We start from the raw sequence: 24,426 nt of genomic DNA, 5'->3' as shown, positions 1-24,426 counted from the left end.
AACAAAGAGCAACCTGCTTTTTCATGCAACCAGACTGCTCAAAACTCGCAGCAACACCAGGCCAAGAATAACATAACCTGAGGAAACTCAGGGCAGTTCGTCTGCAATACATCTGACCATTTTCTGTGTCCAAGCGGTACTAAATACAGGGAAGGACTGCATCCTAACTGTGCCTAAACTGAACATAAATCTCTCGGGCAGTAGGTGCTCTGCCCGTGGGAGGTTCATTAAATTTCTTGCTCATTGTTCTGTGACATCATGCAGAAGAGCACAAGGAGGAAAACTGCCCCCTCTCCCTCTCCACTGGGGTTGTTTTGTTTCCGCCTTGAAGGAAACCCAGTCCATCTGGAAACAGATAGAGGAGATGCTGATGAGCTGGTGTTCTCACAGGCCTTCTGCTTCCAGGCTGATGAAAGCACTGCTGTAGTATAGCTCAACTCCCGATTTATTTTTGATAGGATGCTGGGGATTGCCTACTGGAGTACTGATGGATGGTCCAATAGGTTGAATACATGCAGGCCGGCAAGTCGGATTTGAGAACTATATTGTTAATTTTTACATACTATAAACTGACTGTACTAGGGTGCAAAACGCGTATTTTCTCAGCACCATCACTGGGGGCTTGTTACTGCACCATCAAACCATGCATTAGACCCCTTAAATGCTGGCTCATTCTTCTGTGCACTGCCCTTCTTTAAAAGAGGGCACAGTCTTCCTTTTTCAATATTTAATAACCCCATTCACTCGATGCAGTTCTCCTATAGGAGATCTTTAAATGGGAGGAGAACTGAAGTTTGATCTCTCCTTTAATCACCAGACCATCTGGACCCCTCTGTGCTGGTCAATGTGGACGTGAGCGTGGCAACCAAGAGCGCAGTGTGAGCGGGGCTGTCCGCGGGGCATCTGCAAGGCACAGACGGACAGCTCATGCACAGCTTCACCCCGCGCTCACTGTAGCTGGCCGCTCTGCTTTCTCCACATAAATCTCAGAGACTAGCTGTTCAGTGTTGGTCTGGCTCTAACAAGGAGCACTCAGATTCTGATGTGTGCATTCCTGCTACGTGGATTTACAATGCCCCGCCCTTTAAAGCAGCATGCTGTCAAACTTATTTTTTGTACGCTCACTGAGCTGTATGGGATTATGTCTTGTTCACCATTACAATTTGGCTCCATTCAGCTTTTTAAACACGTTTTAGTACCGTCAAACTAGTACCTCATCCTCATTGGGTACGTTCAGATCAGATCAGATTTCTTTTATTGTCATTTTATCATGCACTTGCGTACAATCAAGAATGAAATAACGTATTCTTGATTGTATGCAAGTGCATGATAAAATGAGGTAAGTGAGGTAAATGAGGTAAAATTCAAGTAAGGGAACAACATTACACTGTCTTAGAGCTGCCTTTATCCATGCCAGCTGTTACTACAGTCACCAATGTTAGCAAATATTCATACTTCTTAATGTCAAACAAATAAAACATGGAAGGTGAAAAAGATAAAATGAGCATGCTACTGCTTTTGTGGTGCTTTGTCTTTACAGATTACTGCTGCCAAGATCAACTCAAACACAAGTCTTAAATGGGCCTCTCTATCTATGCAAATGCATTCTCACAGGGCTGGGAAAACTTCACTCAAAAGGTACAACCCCAAGTGTACTTAGCTGATCACTGTTCCACTCATTTATTTCAGTATCAATGCCATGTATTAGCTGGTGCAGAGGGTACAGGAAAAATCCATCTCCAAAGATGCCCTGGGGTCAACAGCACTTGAGCTGTAGGCCAGGCTCTATCAGCTCAAATGCAAAGTGCTATTTTGGGTGTCATTAAAAGGCATGCGTAGCTGAGGTGGGTCGGTGGAAACCAGGCCATGGAATTAGGTCTCTGCCCTCTGAAAAGCATGACGATCCCCATCTCTTCCCATGTTGTACAAAGGCAGGAAGTGGTGGTGTGTTGTTTTTTTTCTTCAGGAGGTCATAGCATTGGTGTTGTACCAGGAGGTCAAAGGGCTTGGCTGTGGCCATCCATTGACCTGACTATGAACAGTGAGGGTCCTCTGGGACGTCCTGTCTGCTGTCTCAGCACCACTCTAATGGCCTTCCTTAGCCTTGTGCACCACATCACCCCACTGATACTGGGTCTCATAGGCCAGCCCTCCTCTAATTCCTTTTATAGAGGGGGTAGCATAGTCTGGTTATGTTTGAAAAGGGGTTAGTATTGGTAGTCTTGTCATGTTGGTTAAGGGATTAGCAATGTGAGTCTGGTTCTGTTAGGGGTTTAGCATTGTCTGGTTTGCATAGTCTGGTTGCGGTGTATAAGGAAGCAGTATTAGGTGCCTGCTTGTGTTTGGAACAGTCTGGTTGGATAGTCTTTTTGTGTACAAAGAGGAGGTAGCAGCAATAATTTGTTATAAAAAAGACAACTTTTCACTTGGCTTTTTTGCTGATGTGCTCTTTCTCTGTTAACGGCCACAAGGAGCAAGCGGGCAGACTTAACCTTTTCAAACAAACCGTTTTATTTTGGGAGCCGTATTGCAGTGCGGCCAGACAGCCGATAAACCCATCCAGCTGTCCCCTACCCTCGCTCTTTTATTCTGGGTGCACAGAGCTTTCTTTAGGCAGGATTAGTTTACCTCTGCGGGGGCACATTATTTCTCCCAGCACACGCAGAGAGCGCTGCACCGTCTGTCTGTGTCAAGCCTGGATGCAGGTGTATCAACAGTTTGAAGGCAAACATCAACTGCGTGAAATGCATAATTTATCATGCTTTTGCAAACTACTGCAAACATTGTTCATATCATGTCAAAAACCATTCATAATGTGCACGCCCATTGAAGTGATGGGAAAGGACAGAGGAGGCAATAGGTACGAAATGCAATTGATATTTGTTTTGGAACTTAATGTGCTGCAGTGCAGAGCACAGTGAAGACAATTTGACTGGCATATCAAACTACTACCATGTCCGTACCCCTGTAGTTAAATCAGTGCCCCAGTTGATTCTACCCATAAATTGAGAATGCTTTCAGAATGTCAGGATTTGAAGCCCTGTGCCCGATAAAAGCCTATTTCAAATTGTACACTCTGCACATGCACACAAGTGCCGGCAAAAGACAACTGCTGCCCTGTTTCTTCCAGTCTCTGTTGAAAAGCACCAGCTGTGTGCTTATTAATGAAAGGCTTCCCATGACTGGTTCTTTTTCTAAAATGAATGGTTAAAATACACTGTATATGTGAATAGAAGTATTTATCTCTAATACTCCAGTTAGAGAGGTAATTGCATAATAACATGACATAAAGGATCACTGTAAATTACTTGTATTAATGGCACTTGTTTTAATGGCACTCATCTTTGCAGGTCTACTTGCATAAGCAGTTGCAACTTTCATGCAAATATGTAACAGTTTTTTAACCTAAACCTTTCTCATATTTCCTACAAAAACTGCATGTACTTCTACTGAAGAGAGGATTTCATCACTTTGATGTACTGTATAGTGTAATGTTGATTCGATATGCTTTATTCATTCGGGTGTTTTTAAGTTTCTTTAGCAGTCTTAATTTCAATTAAGCAATTAATTTCATTTCATTTGCAATGTTCCCTGTGTGTTTCAGGTATTTCCACACACCCCCAGTTGGCTCTGATGCTGTGGTCCTTGTCCTCTTGCCTCTCGGTCTTTTCCTCAGAGGGATGAAAAAAATGGCTGCAGGACAGAGTGACACCTCAACAACAGACCGCTGGGAGATGAATGTGACACATGCTGTCCCTGACGTGCAGTCACAGGTGACACCTGTTTCAGACCCACTTGCCCAGAGAGACAAAGAAAGAGAGAGAGAAAGAGAGACACACACGCATAGAAAAAGAAACTGCGACTTTCACAGTCTAGAGCGTCACTCTGCAATGGGCCCATTTCTGCGTGACAACGATGGCAGGCTGAATAGTTTGAGTCAGCTGTGTGGCTGCTTTTTGTCTGCACTCCTCTTGTCCCCTCAGATGCTAGCAGTGTCATCTGACTTGCTCCAGCAGTCCTTACCTCACAAGGGAGGGAATAAAGATTTGTTGTTTCCACCAGGATGGGATGACACAATAACAGACAGTGCTGATTAAGTACAACTACAGTCATCACACCTGATACCAGATACATTGAGCAACTGCCAAGTGTGGAAACAGTCCCCCGGGGCGATAAACACCGAGCGTATCAGATAAATGATCTTATAAACGACAATCAAAGACCTAACACTCTATCCGGCCAATTTATTAAATATGATACCTTCACCTCAAAGCGCTGACCACATCAGAGCTACGCCCCACCCATTGATCATCCAATACACACACCTCATACTTTATGAAAAGCTTTTATCACCTAAGACTCAAGCGGTCCATGATAATAGGCTTTGCTTTTGATAATTACGCATGGTTCAGTTTTTGGATTTGATCAAAGCCGTGGTTTTCCTCTATAAAGGTGGTGTCAGTATTTATACAGTATGTGGGTGCATGAGAAGTTGGAAACCTTACAGAACTGTAGTCAACACAAAGGACCAGTGATGGAAGGGAGTCTGAATTGACTACCAGGCTGAACTTACATACATACATAAATGTGAAGTGTACCTGCATGGCAAACTGTCATTTTACTGTGTTGTTGTTTACCATTTGTATCTGCTCAAGGCTATCTCAATATAATTAAGTGCAAATTTAATGCTCTACCTCTCCATCTGGATATTGTATAAAATTGCATTTATAAATTACTTGTCAATAATTTTTAAATAATGGTTTTTCATCACTTAAACTTGCACATGCAAACTCCAAATACTGAACTAAGATATAAATATTTTGAGCTTATCTTTATGATAGCTTCCCACAGTGAGATGGAGTACATTTGGAGTCAAGATGAAGAAAACTGTGATTTCTGTGCAGCGAAAGGTGGTCCTCCTTACTATCAAAGATGCCTACCTCCTAAACTTGAAGGGAGGGAAAAAAATATCACATTTGGGGGTTTTGGTGCAGTTGTCAAAAATGAAACAGAAATGTGTTTATTTGGGATGTCATTTTACTTTTAAAGGGAGTCTGTGGGCATAAGAAATTTGCAAGCCTCTGGCAGGCGAAAGGCCTGAATCCAAAGAATTATATCACTGTATTTCCTATGCAGTTTTTGCTATTCGAGGCTGGAGCAGATGCAGCACGTAGCGGTTTAGAGGGGCACCCTCCTCCTCAATTAGTCATCGAGCGGTGACAGCCAGGGCATCTGCTCACCTGTCTGCAGATGAAAGGCCGTCGCTTGCTCTCGCGACCGCAGCGGCGGGCATTCCGTGCGTCTGCCCGAATTAGACTCGGGGCGGCGCGGCCGCTCCATCCGGACAGGTAATCACATTCAGATTTGTCATCTGGCAGGCTGCAGACACAGAGAGTGGGTGAGATGGATTCCTTGCGTGGCCTGCAAACTGTGGATGAGTCAGATAATTAATGTAATTTGTATGCAATGGTGCGCCCTTGGATGCCAAGAATCACTGGGAGTTCGACAGATCACCCCATGTAACCCCATGCCAGGGCAAAACCTTTACTGTCCCTGGTACCCGGGGAGCAAGACCAGGGGACTGTGGTTAGTTTTGACTAAATAGTGCACATAGCAGTCTGTGTTTTGAAGGTGCTGGGTTTCCATTTTGTTTTTTTTTTATAGGGCGGCATACAGTTCTGATGTTTCTTCAGGTGAAAATAAATCTCAGAGAGCGGGGGATCAGTTTGAATCTTTGACGAGCACACAGGGTCAGTGGTCAGACACAAGTCTGATTCATAAATTACTTGGCAAACTCAAAAAATGCAATCCCTGTCTTATATTATCACCCTTAGTGCTTATAAAAAAGAAACAAGTAATGCTATTTTTGATTCAGCACCAGTTATTCAAAACTTCAATCACTTCAGATCCACAGGAAGTTCACTGTTCAGGGCCTATCCAGTTTGCATTTTAGTGAGACCATTTATCCTGAATGAGGGAGAAATCTGTATGGAGGAAATGTTCTGTGTGAGGCAGAACCAGTTTGTGTGGATCAATTCTGTTCATCGTGTTGACAAATCACATATTCCTTTATTTGATCTACAAAAGATAGACCAAGTCCACAAAGTCATATTCTCAGCCTTGCATATGCATATTGGATCAAGGAACAGACCGGTGGTTATTCGAAGGGCATATCTTGGGCCATGGGAAGTCAGTTTCCTGCAGTCAAAATTGTCTGTTAGATATGCAGTCAGATGTTTAAATTAGTCCCCAGAATAAATAGTACTGTCAGTGCTCAAAAACGCCAGAGCTCTGGCCTTGTGGGTGGAAGTCATCTGCTGGCACCCTGTCTCAACACTGTACTAGGATTTACCAGTTTAAAAACAAGCCTTTGGCATCTGCAGACAGGCAGACTTTAGACCTCTTAATGTTTTGGCAGCTTGATTATGAAACTGAAGAGCTATTTGGAGTTCCAAATCTGGACAGCTGGGACATGAGTCCAAATGAACTCTTTGACTTATGACACTTTGCAAGAAACAAAGTGTAAAAGAGCAAAGCTAAAATATGTGGCAACTGTTTTTGTAGAATCCCTGAGCTGGGCAAACACTTGATTAAGTGTTTCAGTTCAGCAGTGACAGCTGAACTGTTGAACCATGTAGCAGGATAAGGAAGTTATGAAGAATGCTTGGTTCCCTTAATGATAATTCCTCTCTAAGTGCTGTGTCAATGAAATATCAACTGCACCTATAGCAGCAAAGTAACATTGTAATATACAGCTTGACTTCATTGAAAAGATGTCATGATACATTTTGGGGTTCATTGCATTTCATGTCTAATAGCAGACGTGAGTATCACACACCATGGCAATAGCAATATCACAATGAGTCTATAATTCAGGGCATTTATCTGACTAGGAACTGATATCACTACAGATCTTTCAAGAGCAGTCACAGCAAAACTTGGTGTAGACACTGTCAGAAATGGACTCAGGAAACAGTTGTGCTTTTCAGCTGTGATGCTAATTCTATGTAAATATTCACACAAGTTCAGGTAAACACCACTTAACATCACAAGGGTACCCCCATTTTGATCATATTTTTACCACTTCATCAATGCACACTGAAGCACATCTCCTAAGTCCTCGGGCACGGCAGAGACAGAGAAGACCGCTGTTGTCTGTGGCCTCAGCAGGGGGTCAGCCGAGTCCGGGGGTCAGCAGGCCACTTTTAGCCACTGGCAAATTGGGCCTGGCAGGTTTCCATGAAGCAGACGGTGGCAGCCGGCACGCCCCGGGGGAGATGTGGTGTGGAGGATGGGGAATTGGGCAGGGTCTGACAAGCCTCGGCTCCTTTCACTCCACACACAGTGCAGTTGCAGGGCCATGTTTGAACCTGATGCTGAGGTGGTTTTTGGATGCCATTTGTCACTGTTTGCACCCAGTACTCATACCTCAGTTAGAACAATGAATGTTAACCATGACCAAGGGTCTTAACCTTTTGATTTTATCTTATCTGTCTAGAGTCCTGCCAATTAAGTCTCATTTTCTGTTAGAATCTTTGTTGCTCTCATGTGTAATATTCACCTTTGACTAAATCATAAATACCTTACCAGTCAAACGTTTGGACACACTTTTCTTTCTTTATTTTTACTATTCTCCACATTTTAGAATAATCCTAATCCAGAATAATACATCAAACTATGAAACAACACAAATGGAATTATGCAGTGACCAAAAAAGTGTTGTAAACAAATCAAAACTATCTTCTATTTTAGATTCTTTGAAATAGCTTTTGGAAAGAAATTCATACATAGGCATCAACTTCAGAATTTATATTTGTTTAGGAAAAAAAATCAAGCATTTAAACCTACGTGTTTAGATCAAAATGTCTTTGAATGCATGTTTCCCATCATCTTAATCAGGTGTGTCCAGACTTTTGACTGGTACTGTTTATGTCAGATACCTCCTCAACAGTGCTTGGTTTTTGTAGCAGCTGCTGAAATGAAGACCCATGGTGATGTTTACTTGGTTTGCAGCATGGAAAGCTATATGCCCGGACAGGCTTGGTGTGGAATCTCAGCTTGAAGAAATGGAAGGTACCGTGCCCCTGGGGACAGGAAAAAGAAGAGCATCATGTGAATGTGTAGGGGCCCGGGGAGGTGTCGAAATGAAGGGGGGGGGGGGGGGGGGCAGATAAATAAAGCCCACTGAACAAAACTAGAGCTGTAACTCTAGACACGCTCTATAAAGGCCCAGACATGCTGAGGCACACAGATGTGATGTAACTGGAGTACAGCAAACCTGGATGTCTCAACACACTGCCGGGGAGTGAAAGCTGAAATAGTTCAGTGTAGGGTCTACATATGGGACTGGCAGCTTACTGTGCAGGAAGAACAGCATAGAGGACAGGGAAGTGGACTTGTAACCAGAAAGTTGCAGGTGTGAATCCAGCAGTGGGTTGAGGTGCACTGCCTGTATGATGTTCATTCAGAAAACATGCACCATTATTAATCTAAGTTGCCAAAAATTCACCGGTTTAAGGACTGTTGACACATACTCTGTTTGTACAGTGAAATGCTGAGATCTGTGAACATAAGAAATCACATGACCTCTTAGGATGAAAAACCTGATTACCTGAGTTAACTGTGTTGGAGAAACCATTTAAAGCATGACTCTTTGTATCAGAAATAAGTAGCACAAATAATTAATTTAAGGTGAGTAAACATATGTTACTGGTTTGTTTCTTGATAAAGCTGGCAGACCTCACACAGAAGTTGAATTTCAACACTTAGCATTATGGATAAAAGCAACAACAATATGATGTTAGAAACTGTGCAGATCATAAATGTACAAAAGGCTGCATTTTAATCATCATTTACAAAGCCTGTCTTTTCTAATGTGGAAAAAAATGCAGCAGTACAACATCCTTCCACATTAGGCTTTAGACTGAAAAATAAAATTGTAAAAGAGTTACCGGCTCCTGACCTGAGACCCCAGGCAGAGAGTCTCTGGACACTTGGAGGTAGACTCCACTCCATGGGTGTTACAGCATTGGGTGGTAGTGCAGTAAGGTGGGCCTCTAACCACAAGTGCCATGGGCTGAAATACCCGGTCATCTTAAGTTCAGAACTGCAGAATCACCCACCATTCTGACATGAGCTAAAACCACACAGCAAACTTTACCTAGGTTCACAGAGCTCCTACACCTAGCAACCGATATTTGATTGCTACAACACCTGATATCTGATATCGTGTGACGTATCTCCTTCCGATCACTGTTAGTCACTGTGAGTAAGGAAGCATGACACAAAATTATAAGGTAAGGCTGCCATATTGTTAAATAATGGTGTGGTTCTTAGTAAATGGAAGTATGATGTAACAATTTCCTTGAGAATAAGAGGTATTCATCATGTATGTGCTAAAATCATGACTGTTGTATGGTTATTTCAAGTTTTCAGACTAGTTTTTCAGATGCTAATATACTGTGGTACTGTCTATTCTGCACCTACATTTCTGATATACACTTAATGTTTTTATTTTTGTTTCTCCTATTATATGTAGTGTTATATTTGCCTTGTAAGCCACTTTGCACAAGCTAATTTTTCAAATTGCTGCTTTTGCTAAAAAAAAAAATTATGAAATATAAAAAAAGTGTCTGGAGTGTTTAATGCTTAAACCATGCATAATGATTGCCATAACATCTATGTCAAATGCAAGCAAGTTTCCTGAAAATCCAAGGTCTGCTAATCAAATGAATACCACGCTCAAATAGCAAGCCTAAAAAAAATTGTATTCTCCCAAAAGAAGCTGGGGTAATGGAGAGTCAGACCTTTGGAGGACTATTGATTGACTCTCATAGAAGCATGGTTAATCAAGTGAATAAACCACTCACTGTGAAATTGCTGTCCTCAGGTGTATTCTATAAGACAACATTCATGTGGTAGAATAAATCCTACATGTCCAATACAATCCATAGCCTCCCTCTAGTGGGCATCTGGTTAACATGAGCACTGAAGTTCCCAAGCACTCAAAAGCCATGCATTCAGTGTGCAAATAGCACCCCACTATCCAAGTTCACAACAAACTGTTTTTTTTCCCCAATACAACTGAGCTCAGAGCAGAACAAATGCTCCACAATGACTGAACACTGCCCTCTAGTGACTAATATGTCACTTCACAAGTCACACAAGTCCCAGTCTGTTTTTGGCTAGCTAATCATTAAGGGTTCCCGTTCCACAAAGTTAAGCTGTTGCTGAAGGTACAAAACATATCGTGTTACATGTAATGTGAAATGGTTGGTCATAGAAATGTAAACATATAGGGGAATCACCATATTAAGACATTCCCAGCTTCATGTTAATCTCATGCTAATTTTGTAAGCTTTTGTAATGCCAGGTTTATTCTATTAGTAAAATTTCAAGGTCATTCCAGTTGTTTGGTCCACGATTCGAGATGTTCTGATGCTCTTGCAGGGGTTAATTGTTGATTTTATAGAATATGCACATTTTTGCACTCTTCACAGACTAAGGAAGCACTGGGACTTGAGGTTCACCAGCTGTAGAGCAGCACTCTCAAAGCAGAGGGAAAAAAAAAAGAAATCAAGAGACCACAAACAGTTCCACCCCATTTATTGTATGAAAATATACAGCGAGTTTAACGGTAAGACTTCTGGTAGCGAGCGCGGGCTCCAGGTCCACCGAACTTCTTGGACTCGCAGCGGCGTGGGTCGGCCACCAGCAGGGTCCTGTCATACTGGATCAGGATGTCTTTGATCTCCTTCTTGGAAGCCTCGTCCACATCTGCCAGAACATGCGGTGGAGTCATTAGAAATTGGGAGTTGGTATCAGAAAGTAATGGGTTCTATTCCCATTTGAGACAACTTACTTAAACCGGAATTGATTCAGTACCTGTCCAGATGTGTAAATGAACAATATCAATGAGAGCAGACACTGTTTCCCTGAGTAACTATGCAAATAATGCAATTTAAGTTTAACAGAATAGATATCAGGAATGTTCTGATATTGTTCAATAACAAAAATGCTTACATTTCTGGTAGTAGGCAACCAGGGCTTTGGAGATGGCCTGACGAATAGCTGCAGAGGGGAAAATGACATGGTGACATGGGTCCTACTACAGATGGCCAATATACACATGGCAATTCCAAGGCATTTTATTCCTTTCAGTTCATATGAAACGCACAAGAGCTTATTTTTTATGGCACAAACCCACCCAGTGAAACACGGAGCTTCCAGAAGTGAAAATGACCTTAACACCAGCATTTTTTCAGCATTATAAAACAAACCAAGAGTGGCCCAACTTCAATTACGCCCTGTACACATTCTCTGTAAAATCATTTGTTTTAATGCCTGCTTGAATATAATCAAGTTTCAAATACTGTGTTTTTTTTTTCAATGAAACAGTTTACATAGCCAAAATGTAACAAATTTATGACCTGACATGAACCATGCACATGAAAACATAAAATCCACTCAAGCTATATAGCAGCTTAAGCCTATTCTGATCTTAGATGGATTCTTTGAAACCTTTGAAACAAGTGCTCCAAAATGTCAGTCTAGAACTTCAATGAATTCACTGTACTGTAAAGTACTATAAATTGTGTTCATATAAAAGGTTAGCATTTTAAAAGTATGCTTTTCCCATTTTGAATGGATTTTTTACATTAATGTGCCAAAGACTACAACCGGCCAAAGGAATTTTGTGCTCTACATGTATCTTAAGACTAATATTAAATGCTAGTATTAAACAAGATATGGAATGAACAGCAGGTTCAAATTGTGACATATATAACATTTATAAAGGGATCAACAGGATCATTCTACATGCAGATGATCCGTTTACCATTTCCACACTGTGGAAGATGATATAAAGACCACTGAATAAAACACTGGACTGTACTGGACCCGCTACACTTTAGAAAAAGTGCTATGGGCACTGCAGTGACTTGGGAGCTGGGTTTAACATCTCCTCTGAGGGACAGTGTCCTTTTTTAGCTGAGTCCCCATCACTGCCTCCACTTCCAACAGCTACGTCCTTTTCCTGGATAGTCTCACATCCAACTGCTAACCAAGACTAACCCTATATCAGACAGGCAACAAAAAGCCAAAAGATGTTAATGGGCTGCTCGTAAACATGCCCAATGACAGCAGTGGTAAGTATTCACTTACCATAGATCTGTGCGACGTGTCCACCACCCTTCACTCGGACTCTGATGTCCACTCCAGCAAAGCGTTCTTTGCCGAGCAGCAGAATTGGCTCCAGAAGCTGTGGATGTTAAGTCAAGGTCAGGTAAACGGCACCATGTCAAAAAAAAAAAAAAATAGACACTTCACAGGACTGGAGCTGTTCTGTGAAATGATCCATTTCAAACTACATGTTTCCACTGAGCTTGCCAAACTTCTTCCATAATGACTCGAGACTGGACACATAACCATAAATACATTTCGGAAAGTGCCAAGACTTGAGTAAATAAAGGCACATTTACAAAGAGAACATGCATGTTGGTACACAGTTTCAGAAGCATCCTGCACTCTCTCTCACCTTGTACTGGAGGGTGCTTGGCTCAATCATCTCCAGCGGTCTGCCATTCACTTTGACAAGGCCATTGCCCCTCTTGCAATGAGCAACAGCAGTGGCTGTTTTCTGTAACAAGACACGACAGGGTCATTAGAAATTTCTGACATACTGTACAAACTTTGGGGACCTTATGGATCAACAAAACAATCAAACGGTTTAAGCGTTGGGTTTTTCACAAAAACATTTTGACATTGCTAGCTCCGCCACCAGCCTAACATAGCAGACCAACAACCACTATATTGCATATAAGAGTCATCCTACATCCCGAAATAACTGGCTTCGGTGCTAATGTTCAGGACCATCTGCCTAGATGCTACGCCAAGTTCAAACAAGTTTCCAAACTCGAGTTTCAAGGGTTTTTTTCATAGGGGAACTGTCTAACTGCGAAAACTCATCAGCTACATAGCCAGGTCTGTTATTTTACGTTAGGACTTGCACCAGCTAGTACATATATCCCTAAAGAGATCATGGATACCCCACACAAACATAGCCACCTGTGACACTTTTATGCTTATATCACTAGCAATGGCTAGTGTTACCTAGTTATCTAGTAATGTGACCCATATGTTATTAATCTACACTTGAGACAGCATCATACTGTCAATACAGCATCATACTGGCAAACTTGCGTGCCTAAACTGACTAGCTTCATAGCCATGTGCGTAGTGAAACATTAAATTGTATCTGGCTAACTACTCAACGTTGCCATGACTGAAACAGGATAACTAGCTAACTTACCCAACTAAACAACAACTACTATCAGGATGGTCAGACTACAACACTGCAATTTGTGACACACTGCGGTCATCATTTAGCCAACTACTGAAACATTTACTCAGCTAGCCAACTACATGGCGAATGACATAGCTATGAAGTCATGAAATGCTTGCCAGCCATATAACCTTAGCTCTAACACTAACTAGGCCGCAACCCTGATTTAGTGTCTACATGAAATGGGTAACACGTAGCTGGATAAAATACAATCTATAACACGTACGTTACCAAAAATCCATTCGCTTGTTAGCAAATATTGGCTCCATGCATTCCACACAGCCCGCTTTCAACTAGTTTAGCGAAGAGAATTGCGGCCGACGAGGTAGATTACAATGACTGACTGTATTGATCTTCCTTGTTAGCTAAGCTAACTAACGACCAACACACGTGGAAGAAAAACACTTTTTATACTCACTTTTCGCCCGAAAACCTGGACTGATTGCAAGGGACCTTTAGCCGGCATGTTTCTAAGGCAGAAAAGACACAATGGTTATTATCCTAGGGGTTGCGATTCAATTTTTTTGACTCATTTTTGAGAGGAGCACGCAGCGTTGACATACCGGGTTCCGCTAGAGCCGTACAGAGAGACCGAAAGGGCTTCACAACCCGAAAATCAGGGGCAATTGCACGACAGTTTGGTACTCATTTACGGCACAATGGCCAGCCCATTTTACGTCAATTTCCCAGCTCCCCATTACTGCGTTCTTATAGTTAAATTTACAGATTTTGTACTGTGTGCAGATCATTCTAGTCTTACAGATATAGTATGCCTCATAGATCAGTACAACATCTGAAGATAACACAAAGAAAATAGTTAAAAAGAAAGTGTTGTGCCTTTTCTTTGTGATTAATACTAAACTAAAAATCTATCACGAAGAGCTATTTACTATGTTCAAACACCATCACAGATTTCATCACAAGCACACATGCTATTAGACCCCCAGCACACACGTACATACACAGACACATGCACGGATGCACTCATACATGTATGACATGCTATAAAGGGGAAGATGCCCATGCCCTCTGATATGTCTATACATCTGTCTATCTACCTTCATGTCTGTCACTTTGAATTATAGTAAAAAGATAAGTATAATGATAAGACATTCTCCAATCTCTGCTGTAATCAAAGTGACAAATTATTCCCAATGTTTTGATTAGAATTAACATGACTTAATGTTCAGTATACAACAGTGGTGCTACCACATCAATCAAGAAAAAAGTCAATCAGCTGAAGATGGGTAAACCTTATTTAAACTGAAACATTAATCAAGAAAACCAATCAAAAGCAGATTCAGAACAATTAACAGTTTAAAGGTGTTTCATTCTGGACTAGTTCAAACACCTAAACCTTCACTGAGATATTCCTCATCTAAAGTGTCACTATATACACAAAGAAGCACCCAGATTTTGATTCATTTACAGCAACATGTCTGAACAAAACCCAAACACTTTTCATCATTTGGATATATGGGTGCTCTCACCATCGCATTATATCCAAGTCACTGAGCCAAATGACTCACATTCCTAAAGCAGCAGAAATTCCAAGCAAATATCTTCCCAAATATATTTCCTCTGCATTCCTCTCAACTACAATTATAAAAAAGAATGCACATATGGTGGATATGCTCAGCACTTGGTAACGTGCAACATGTGTCAGCTGACCATTACTTTTTCTGTATAATTCAAATGTTTATGTGACTTTGATAAAGGTTACAAGCACAATGCCACTACATTACATGGAATTCAATAAAAAGAAATCACCCTCTGTTGGGTGCTCATTTGAAACATTACCACATTCATTAATTAGGAAAAGCCCTCAAAAATACAAACAAGCCACCCCTGCACAACATATGCACACTGTGAAAAGGTTAGCTCTCTATTGAAGCAGAACCGAAATATATCTAAAGCACAGAGAGAGCGCAGCATTGTGGCAATGCTTCAGATGAAATCCTCTAATCATGGTAGTACTAGATTATCCCTGCAGGTGGAAACACCACTGTCTCCTGTCTTTTCACATTACGGCCTTGTCTTTTCCCACTATTTGCCACCAGAGGGAGTCCTAATCTCTGCCTGTGATAAATTGTGTTCTCCCCAACGTTATGAACTATTGCTGACCCATGCTTATGTGGTGCTGGTGCTCCATCCAGTTAGTTCACAGACAATCCTGTGCCAGGATTTCCCATCATGCAACTGAACTTTCTGTTTCCCATCGAAAGCTTCCTTTTTGTTGTATGATAACATCAACATCCCATCACACAGACAGACAGACAGACAGACACACATGCATGCGTACACACACACACACACACACACACACACACATTCAGCCATGCAATTTGGATGTGCTTCAAAAACCAGAAATGGTCATTAGCCTATAAATCGTGATATTGCATGGTGATGACTGCTGAACAGTCAGCTCACTCATGCTTAATTTTGGTAGAGAGGTAAATGTTTATTCTAGCTGTGCAACACTGGGGACCTTGTTCCACATCTTGACGTACATCCAGCATTCAGGTCTCTGCATCTGTCTGCGTATCCCATGGTTACAGTACATCCAGCATTGCATCCTCTTACGTCTGGAACCTTCGTCGCTGGAGTAAACCACAGTAAATCAGAGCCCCCTCTTTCTGCACACCAGCATCGTTTTCAACCCTGGCAGCTGTTCAGACACTGATCTGCAGTCAGTGCTAAAGCATGTGGAGACAAAGCATTGCACACATCTCAGACTCTACAATTCAGTGTATCAGTCTCGCCTCTGGTGAATAATGATACCTCAGTAAATAACCTTGAATCACCAGAACAGACATAAATCTAAAATGTCACTTTTGTACGATGATATGGTAAATATGCTGACTTTTCAGAAGCTGTGCATAGAACCTATCTTGAAAATTAGAATGAGATAACATTCTAAATTCATAAAACCATTAATCTGACACAAAGCTTTGAGTGCAACCCTCTGCACGTAATTTGCAGTGGACACAATGACCTTCTCTTTCTCTTTCTCTCACTCAACCAAATGACTCCTAACTAATGGAATCCCAATTATGTCTGTCAGTTTGTTGGTAGGAATTAGCATTTTTAGTGCCTTGCAGGACAGACAGTTTACACCTACACATACTAGCCACATGAGAGGGATGAATTGAGTATTCGAGAACAATAGGACTGATTTTGTTACAGGGTTAATGGTTGCTTATTTTCACTGGACTTTTGATAGTACTTTTGAATAATTATTTTTACTGCTGTTTAGCTTGCATGCTTTGCTTGTAATTTTTGCTGTGTGTCCCTCCTACCCTCAGTATAGGGTATACATCATTGGTATCACATGTATGCCCTGTATTTCTTAGGAATCCCCAACGAGTCTTCAGAATTCAAAATGTAGAATGTGTTCAAAACAAGTCGCAGCATTTCCCATTCACTCCAAACTACCCATGGACACTGACTGGGCAGGTCCTGACCCGCATTCTATTGATTGTCTTTGCTTGATGTAAACTGGTCTAAAGGTATGTCCACACTGGGCTTATAGCTAACTCAAGGGTATGTTTCATTGGAGCTCAGAAAATGGTCTTTATGCTACTGATCTGTGCTTCCCCCTAAACCAAATTCATTTTGGAGCCATTTGTTTGCCATTTGTGTGTTTTTCTGGTGGCATTTGAAGTTGGTTTTGGAAATGGGCTCAATACCTATTTCTGACATGTCAAAGCAAAGCACAGGTCAGCTTCATGACACTGAATGCTCTTTCTTTTAAAGCATAGCTCTCAAACCAACAGCTGATGCAACTGGAGTCTCTGAAATCCAAGTGTAGATGCACCGTTGCACACACACAAGACATACTTTTTGAAGAGAGGGCAGGAATGACCATGCCAGCCTAAACTTCAATGGCCAACATTTCATTGGCTCTGTGCTGCAAAGGGGGCGGGACAGAGAGAGGGCTGCACCTTATCTGCTGCTGTAAACATGCGGCGGATTTATTTTTCGGAGGGCCAGAGGGCCACAGTGCCCCTCGGCACCCTCAACGGAGCACAGCAGGCGCGTCCTCACCAAGGAGCTGGATATGGCCATCCAGCGGGCACAGTGCACGGCGCTGACACAAACAGAGCGTGTCTGAGCGATGACTCCGCCCCCCCTACCACAAATGGGGAGGGAGAGAGCAGGGCTGGGAGGTATCTCGCCTAAAAGGAGCGGAGAGTCCGTGCCATTGCCATTCTCGGGGCTGAGGAGGGGGGTAAAGACAGAGAGCATCTTGGGAATCCGTACACAGTGGCATGACTCATCCGTGTGTTTTCAGTGCCTGCCCATGCCTGACATTTACAGCATGGGGGTGGGTTACCATGTTTACAGAAACGGATTGGTCAGACAGACACCTGGCTTCTATTATTGTCAGGGAGACGTCCCTTTCTTTTAAACTGCAGACACCCTGATGTCGTTGGGGTGGCAGTACAGCGGGACTGGGCTTATCACCCTAAGATTCAAAGGTTGAAAACCCATGGAGGAGCATTGCCTTTGACCCCTTAAATAAGGCAGGGCTGATCATATTTGTGTTACACTCTGGTTTGATGGTATCTGTCTTTGAAACAACAAGGCTGCTGTGTTCTTTGGATTGATGGTAATGGTTTAGATTTCAGTCACTGAATATGTTGCACTAGAAAATGTATCTGGGTAAACAAGTTGTGTGATATTGCCCTGTGTCATTTAGCTGCTTAGCAGAATCCCCTGGTGACTTAATACATAGTACGTAGCTCACAAATCATTTATTTATAGAGGACATTTACCTACGTGATTCAAATTAGTACCTTGTGTTAACATACAACTACATTGCTGCATTGGCAATTCAGGCCACATCTTTCTTTAAACAAGCAAAGCATGCAAGCCCAGTTGTTTGACTGGCAGTGCCATGGCAGAACCAGTGTGTGCTTGCCAGAGTAGGTTTAGTCGTATAATCCAGAGCCGCACAGGCACCCACATCCCACTGAGCGTGGGCAGCCTCGTTCAGGACGAGGTCTGGGCACGTGGGCGTAGTGTACACACTGCGACTGGTCAGTCCCTGCATCAGGTCACCCAGGGCTGAGAACACCTGCCCGGCCGGCACGTAAGTTTTCACCAGGGAGCGCTGCGACATCCACAGCACAGCTTCTGATTAGGAATTTCAGAAAGATGTACATTCACAAGGATGGAACTTGGAAGGCTTTGTGGCCTAAATAAGATGGACAGCCTACTTCCTGATGAGTCAGGGGAAGGATAATTCGTCAGTTTGAGATGGAAATCAGCAAAGCTTTTCCACTACTGCTGATTACTAAACACATTAAGGCCAGCTGTGCCTCACTACTTTCTTGTCTCTTTTTCACACACACACACACATACACACACTCACACACACCTATGCATGTATGTACTTCGTACACCCATAACTGTCAGGCTGTCCTTACACTTTCCAGACCTCACATGGATCTAAATCTAAATGTTGTCCGACTGGGTATGGCATTTTAGAGGATGCTTTGTAGCTGCCTGTGGAATCACTATATAACCTGCTTGGTTTACAACAGGGAGACGAAAGGCATTTTTTACTTAAACAGTGGAAAGCCTCTCCCTCAGAACCCAGTCTGCTGGTGGAGGGAGTTTTCACCGTACGCTCTGCAAGCGAGGGAGAGGAGGATTCTGGGATACGTGGCAGCAGTCCCCCCCAGTAAAACGCGAAAGCTTATTAAAAACCATACCATATATGCACGTTTCCACTCGGCCGCCCGATGGAAACACATCACCTGGAGATGTGACCGCATAACCTTGTCTCAGTACAGAACGTCGAGCGTGAGACGGCGCGGCTCAGATTTACAGCGACAGAGTCGCCCCGGGTTACGCTATTGCTTCATTTGACCATAATAGGTGCTGCCGCAGGTGAAAAAGCAACGCTGGTAATTGAAGTTTCTCTCTGTGCCAAGCGTGTGGGTGGGGGGAGAGGGGTCTTGGTTTGTGTGGAATACAGTAGCACAGTTGCCATGGAAACAGGGGAAGCAGTATTTGTGGGCTGCTTATTGAACGGAAAAAAGGGACATGTTCTGGAGATGTTTGCTTTCCAGGGGAAGTAATGATAATTGTGAAAGATTTCACCTTTTATATCGCAATGCTGTCTGTGAATTTGTTGCATCAGCCCTTTTTTCTGCAGGGTAAAAAGTTCAAATGCGTACATTTTCTTGGTTTCACTACGGCAATCTGTCTAAGACTGCAGTTAAAGGTCACCTAGGTTTGTAAACTCTATAAAAGGTATTATTGTATATTTATATCTCATACCAAGCACACTTCAAGGCCTACTTGGAACTTGCAAGGCTACTTGGTATGAGTTTAAGTATTTAAATTGAATTTTTCTTCAAAAAACTGACATCTGATATGCAGTTAGATCTATATGGTAAATGATTTTGGCAAGTTGAAATATTGCTAATTGTTTTAGCACAACCTGCATTCAAGTTCCATGGTACTCCACTGGTGTTTTATAAAGATATAGTATGAAAGTTATACTGAAAAACATCTTACCAGCTACGACATTAAAAGTGCATTAGTTTTTGCCACTGTATTGACATACTGCATGTAAGTGCTATGCAACCATCATGAAGGGACACTGATGTAAATGTACAAATTGTTTAATATAATGACATATCTAATATTTACATGTGGACATTTTGTAGTTCTGCAGTAACAAAGATACAATTATACAATATGACTATAATTTCAAAACACAAACATTCATATGTCAAAAGATCTTGTATTGCAGAAAAATGCTGTAAAAAAAAGTTAAAACACAGAAATACCGATCAAAATAAAACATGTGAGTTCTTGTTTTGCCATGAATGATCTAGTAATGGGAAACGTTGTAACTGTGAGATTTGTGTATCCAATGAAGATGCATGAACTGTAATATAAAATGGTAGCATGTGGATCAGCCTTTAAGTTGTAAGATCACCAAAGCACCGTAGTTTCTCAGTCTGTCCTGTGACATATCAGAGCAGTCGATGGACTTCGCACACAGCTTACATGCTTTCCATACCTAGCGACAGCTTTTGTTTGAGACCACGGGGATTCTTCTTTAACAAGCAAATCCTGCAGACACCAAAATGGCCGTATTCCTTTTTTTTAACCGTGCCATGGCAGCAGTAAATATTGATGTCTGCCGTATGTGTCACAGCTCACGGTCGCTGGCAGTGGCCCACTATTGAACCCTTTCCATTAATTTAGTCCTTTAAGCCAACGCCGGGCACATTCTCTTGGCCTGGCAGCTGCCCTCAGTGGTTCCGTCACCTCCCTGACAGCGAATCGTGGGCGTGCGAGAGCCGGCACGCTCCAGTGTGGAGGAGTGCTCCTGTAGGGTCCTGTAGAATCCTCCTCTCCCTCCTTATCAAGCCTGGCACATGACAACTTCCTGGAAAAGGGAGATGTTGCACTTTGCTCCCTCCTGTACTGGGAGTGTCATATGTGTTTTATGTCAAAACTGTTGCTCGCTGTGCGTTGTTCGAGGTTTTGCCAAGTTATAATTCTGACCTGAAGCATAGCCAACATACAGGACATGGACTGTCCTTCAAATCTACTGTATAAAGAATGTTATATTGTGTTCTGGAAAATTGGGGACAGTAATCATAACTTCTCATTTCAGAACATGTAGCAGATAATGCAATTAATCTCTTGGTGTCAGTAACAGCTCTGTAAGGGTGTAATGACTGAAATATTGACCCATGTACTGAACACAGAAGCAGACGGGCTGTCCCATGTTTTTCATTGCTTGTTCTTACAGAGATCCAAACAGAACTAGGTTTTTTATTGAAGTGTGCGCTCAGTTCCAGCTCTTGCTATTATTAGCTGAGAAGATTGTTTAAACTTCGATCTGGAGCCAAACTTGAAACAGCAAATGATGGGTCCACCTGGCAGTGGTGTAAGGGATGATGGGAAATTAGGCGGGGTTGCCAGCACTCTGCTCCTGTCTTAGTGGGGATGGGGGTCATGTCTGAGACAGCTGGGGTGGTTGGGGGGGTGTCAGTAATGATACTTACAGAGAATGTCATTGAGTTTACATCCCTGCTATCCGCGGGGCAGGGGAACAATGAGAGCGGGCTGGAGAACATCTGGTCTGTGACAGCACAGTAATTCACACTACTGAAATGCACTTTCCCAGCTCTATGACTGCCTTAATACCAGAATTTAAACAAAGGTCATTAGTGAAAGGTAAAAAAAAAATTGATAGCGCTAATTAGGAAACATCTGAACAATATAACAAGCAATCTGCCGCTACGTCAAGGCAGTTACATTGCAAGAATTTAAGCAACAGCAAAACAACAACTGCATAGTGACTCTCAGAGAAGTAAATCATGGTTCAGCAGATTCATTAAGTGTGAGTGATAAATCATTATCACTGACAACAACAGTTAAATAAAACATTAATCTGGAAATGCACGTGCGTCAGATTAACGAGATGCTGTCTCATACCTTGCAGGAAGTGAAAAAAGATCCGGTTTTCTAAGACGCAAGCGGTCTGACGCAGACGGCGTGAGGTGAGAGAGGGGGCTGATGGGAAACGCTGATGGATCCGTGTCTGTGGTCTTGGCTTTCTCGGAGGGGAGCAGGGAAGGCGGTGCCGGGAAAGCAGGCCAGAGCTTCTCCGGACTCCGCCAGAGCGCTCCTTAAAAGGCCAGGACCCAGGATGCCCAGGAGTTCTCCTCCTCTTGTGCCGTCTTTTTATTTATCCTTTTTTTTTTCTTTGCAGAGGAGCCTAGTAGCCTAGTAGGCCCTCTGCAAAGGGAAGCTCATCAAGTGCAGCACAGACACACACAGCGCTGACACACCGAGGGACACTCTTTTCTGAATCTGCTACGCACCTCTTAAATACACTTATATTGTATATAGTGAATCACGGCTCCATGTTTCCACTCATCCGCCACTGCACAAAATATCTCTTCTCACCAAAGCATTGATGGCAAGAGGATACAAACATGCAAACAAGATTTGAATAGATACACAGAAACTACAGATAAACTTATGACCAGTTCAGTCAAAGCAAGACTTTTTGAATTTGCAAAGTAAATGTAGGATGTAAATCCAGGTGGGGAATTCAGCGGAGAAACATGCAATAAAAAGATACTCACTGGCCTGCACCAGTCAGCTGTGAGCAAAGAGGCAGCTCTTTCATACAGTTCCAAATCCAAAAGCTAACCTTGTGTGATTGATTGCTTCAGTCTGATGCCCACTCTCAATTGGCACGCACAACATAACAGTCATCAATCTACATTTGTAACTCTGTACATCAGTAGACATTAATTTTTCTCCTCACTGATCCTCATCCAAATGAAAGGATGGTGTGTGCAGCCCACTTTGCCTAATGTTATCAAAATGGACGCCAAATACGTCAGTGTCCACAAATGCTCCACTCCATTTGAAACACTCTTGAGAGTCCTATTATTGATTCAGGTAACTGGTAATTAAATCTCATTATTATACACATGTAAAATCTATCTGTGAGTGAGATGGGTTAAGAGGATACATTACTATGCAACTATTTTTTTCCCATCATTGTTTTTTTTTTAAAATGATGAAAAGAAAACAGTAAAATATCAAACCAAATACTTACTTAGAACTGTATCCAAGGCATAAATTCTTGCATTATAATAATGACATTATCATTTCTCTGCTCAACAGCCTCTCATAGCCAGGGTGACTTCCATATCTTGTATTCTGTATTTTTCTTTTTTTCAGTTCAGAAATATGAAATGCAAGTACCTTGCATATGCATCTATGTATAATTACATGCATAATCATTATTTCATAATTCATAATTTGGATGCTGCGTGAGTCATTCCTCCAGTGTCATTTCCCCAAGAAATGCTCTGTTATTGATTGAGATTCTGACCTCTCAATCCCCCAGCCTAACCCCCTGTGATCTATTAAAAATAAGACAAATGTGAAGACCTCTGAGATGAGCAGCAGCCTTGCTCAGACAGAGTGCGTTAAGCTTTCACTTTCAGGGAGGCCTCTGAAGTTTTGCCAAAGACTATTGCAAATGGCCACTTTTGTCAAAATACAAACCTTTCCTTTTTACAGTGATCCTCTCTGACGGATTGACCCAGGGACCTTGCGGGGCTTGAGGGCGGAGAAATACATAGTCCGGTGACTTAGAATTGTTTGACGAACGCTGCCTGTTGTTGCTTCTCAGAGCTCCAAATCTGCGAACCATCTGCAGATATCTGAGGAATGTTCCGGCACACTTCATGGACATATATGTACGAGCGAGTCCACATCTGTGCTATTTTTAGCTCCAGCTCTGCTGGTGGGACTGTTACCGTGATGTCACTCTTTCTCCAAATAAATCATTTCATTTTGGTTTGGGTCATCTTTCCGCCTCCTTTGATGTGGCATTTGTTTATGTTTATTTGTCCATTTATAACTTTTTTCCAGAGCGGAAATTTGAGCAGAGCAGAATAATGATACTCCCTCACAAAAGGTTACATGGACCTGAGGATGTTGTTTGAATGATTTAAAGGATCGAATATATGCAGTTTTTTTTTTTAATAAAATGACGTAAATGTGTCACATTTAGGGCAAAGTTTCTTCTCTTGCTACATGTCAGTGGCCCAGTGATTTTTCTTAAGGAAAATATCTACCACTGGTTCAGGACAACAGATTCCTTGACAGGAGTCAAATAACACCCGTGGCCAAAGAGAATCAGGTTGAAACATGTTGAAACAGTAACAAGAAATCCCAATGTCTACAGACTGTCTGCTTCTTTTAGAGAGGATGGAGTCATGACAGAGGACAGAGGATGCTCTGAAATGCTATTAATCACAGTGTTCATTGTCTGTTTGCAGGTTTTGAAGGGTGCCATGGACTGCTCACTGAAATGATCAGTGGATTCTCTTACTGTTTTAACTTAACATCTGGAGTTTGACACAAAACTTCCGGAACATGTCAATTAGTGCTGGTTCAGTTGGATGACTGCACCAAGCAATCTCCAAGAAAATGGCTCTCAAAACGAAGATTTATAAAGGCTTGACGCAACCAACCAAACACTTCCCTTGGGTTTTAGTTTCTCAGAGAACCACACTTTA

The 24,426-nt window shown here is 42.2% G+C and overlaps 1 protein-coding gene across 1 annotated transcript; it reads right to left on the bottom strand.

Moving 5' to 3' along the window:
- Positions 1 to 10,588: 10,588 nt before the first annotated feature.
- LOC118770371 (40S ribosomal protein S16-like) lies at positions 10,589 to 13,940 on the bottom strand. The gene is made up of 6 exons (XM_036517995.1): positions 13,906 to 13,940; positions 13,761 to 13,812; positions 12,536 to 12,637; positions 12,163 to 12,259; positions 11,023 to 11,070; positions 10,589 to 10,776 (listed from the first exon to the last, which is right to left on the bottom strand). The coding sequence occupies exons 2-6, from the start codon at positions 13,806 to 13,808 to the stop codon at positions 10,631 to 10,633; spliced, it is 441 nt and encodes a 146-aa protein (XP_036373888.1). The 5' UTR covers positions 13,809 to 13,812; positions 13,906 to 13,940; the 3' UTR covers positions 10,589 to 10,630.
- Positions 13,941 to 24,426: the final 10,486 nt, after the last annotated feature.

This window comes from Megalops cyprinoides, chromosome 23, assembly GCF_013368585.1.
Source record: "Megalops cyprinoides isolate fMegCyp1 chromosome 23, fMegCyp1.pri, whole genome shotgun sequence".
Taxonomy (NCBI): Eukaryota; Metazoa; Chordata; class Actinopteri; order Elopiformes; family Megalopidae; genus Megalops; species Megalops cyprinoides.
Note: the sequence above shows the minus strand (reverse complement) of the source record. Positions and strands in the feature narration are given on the sequence as shown.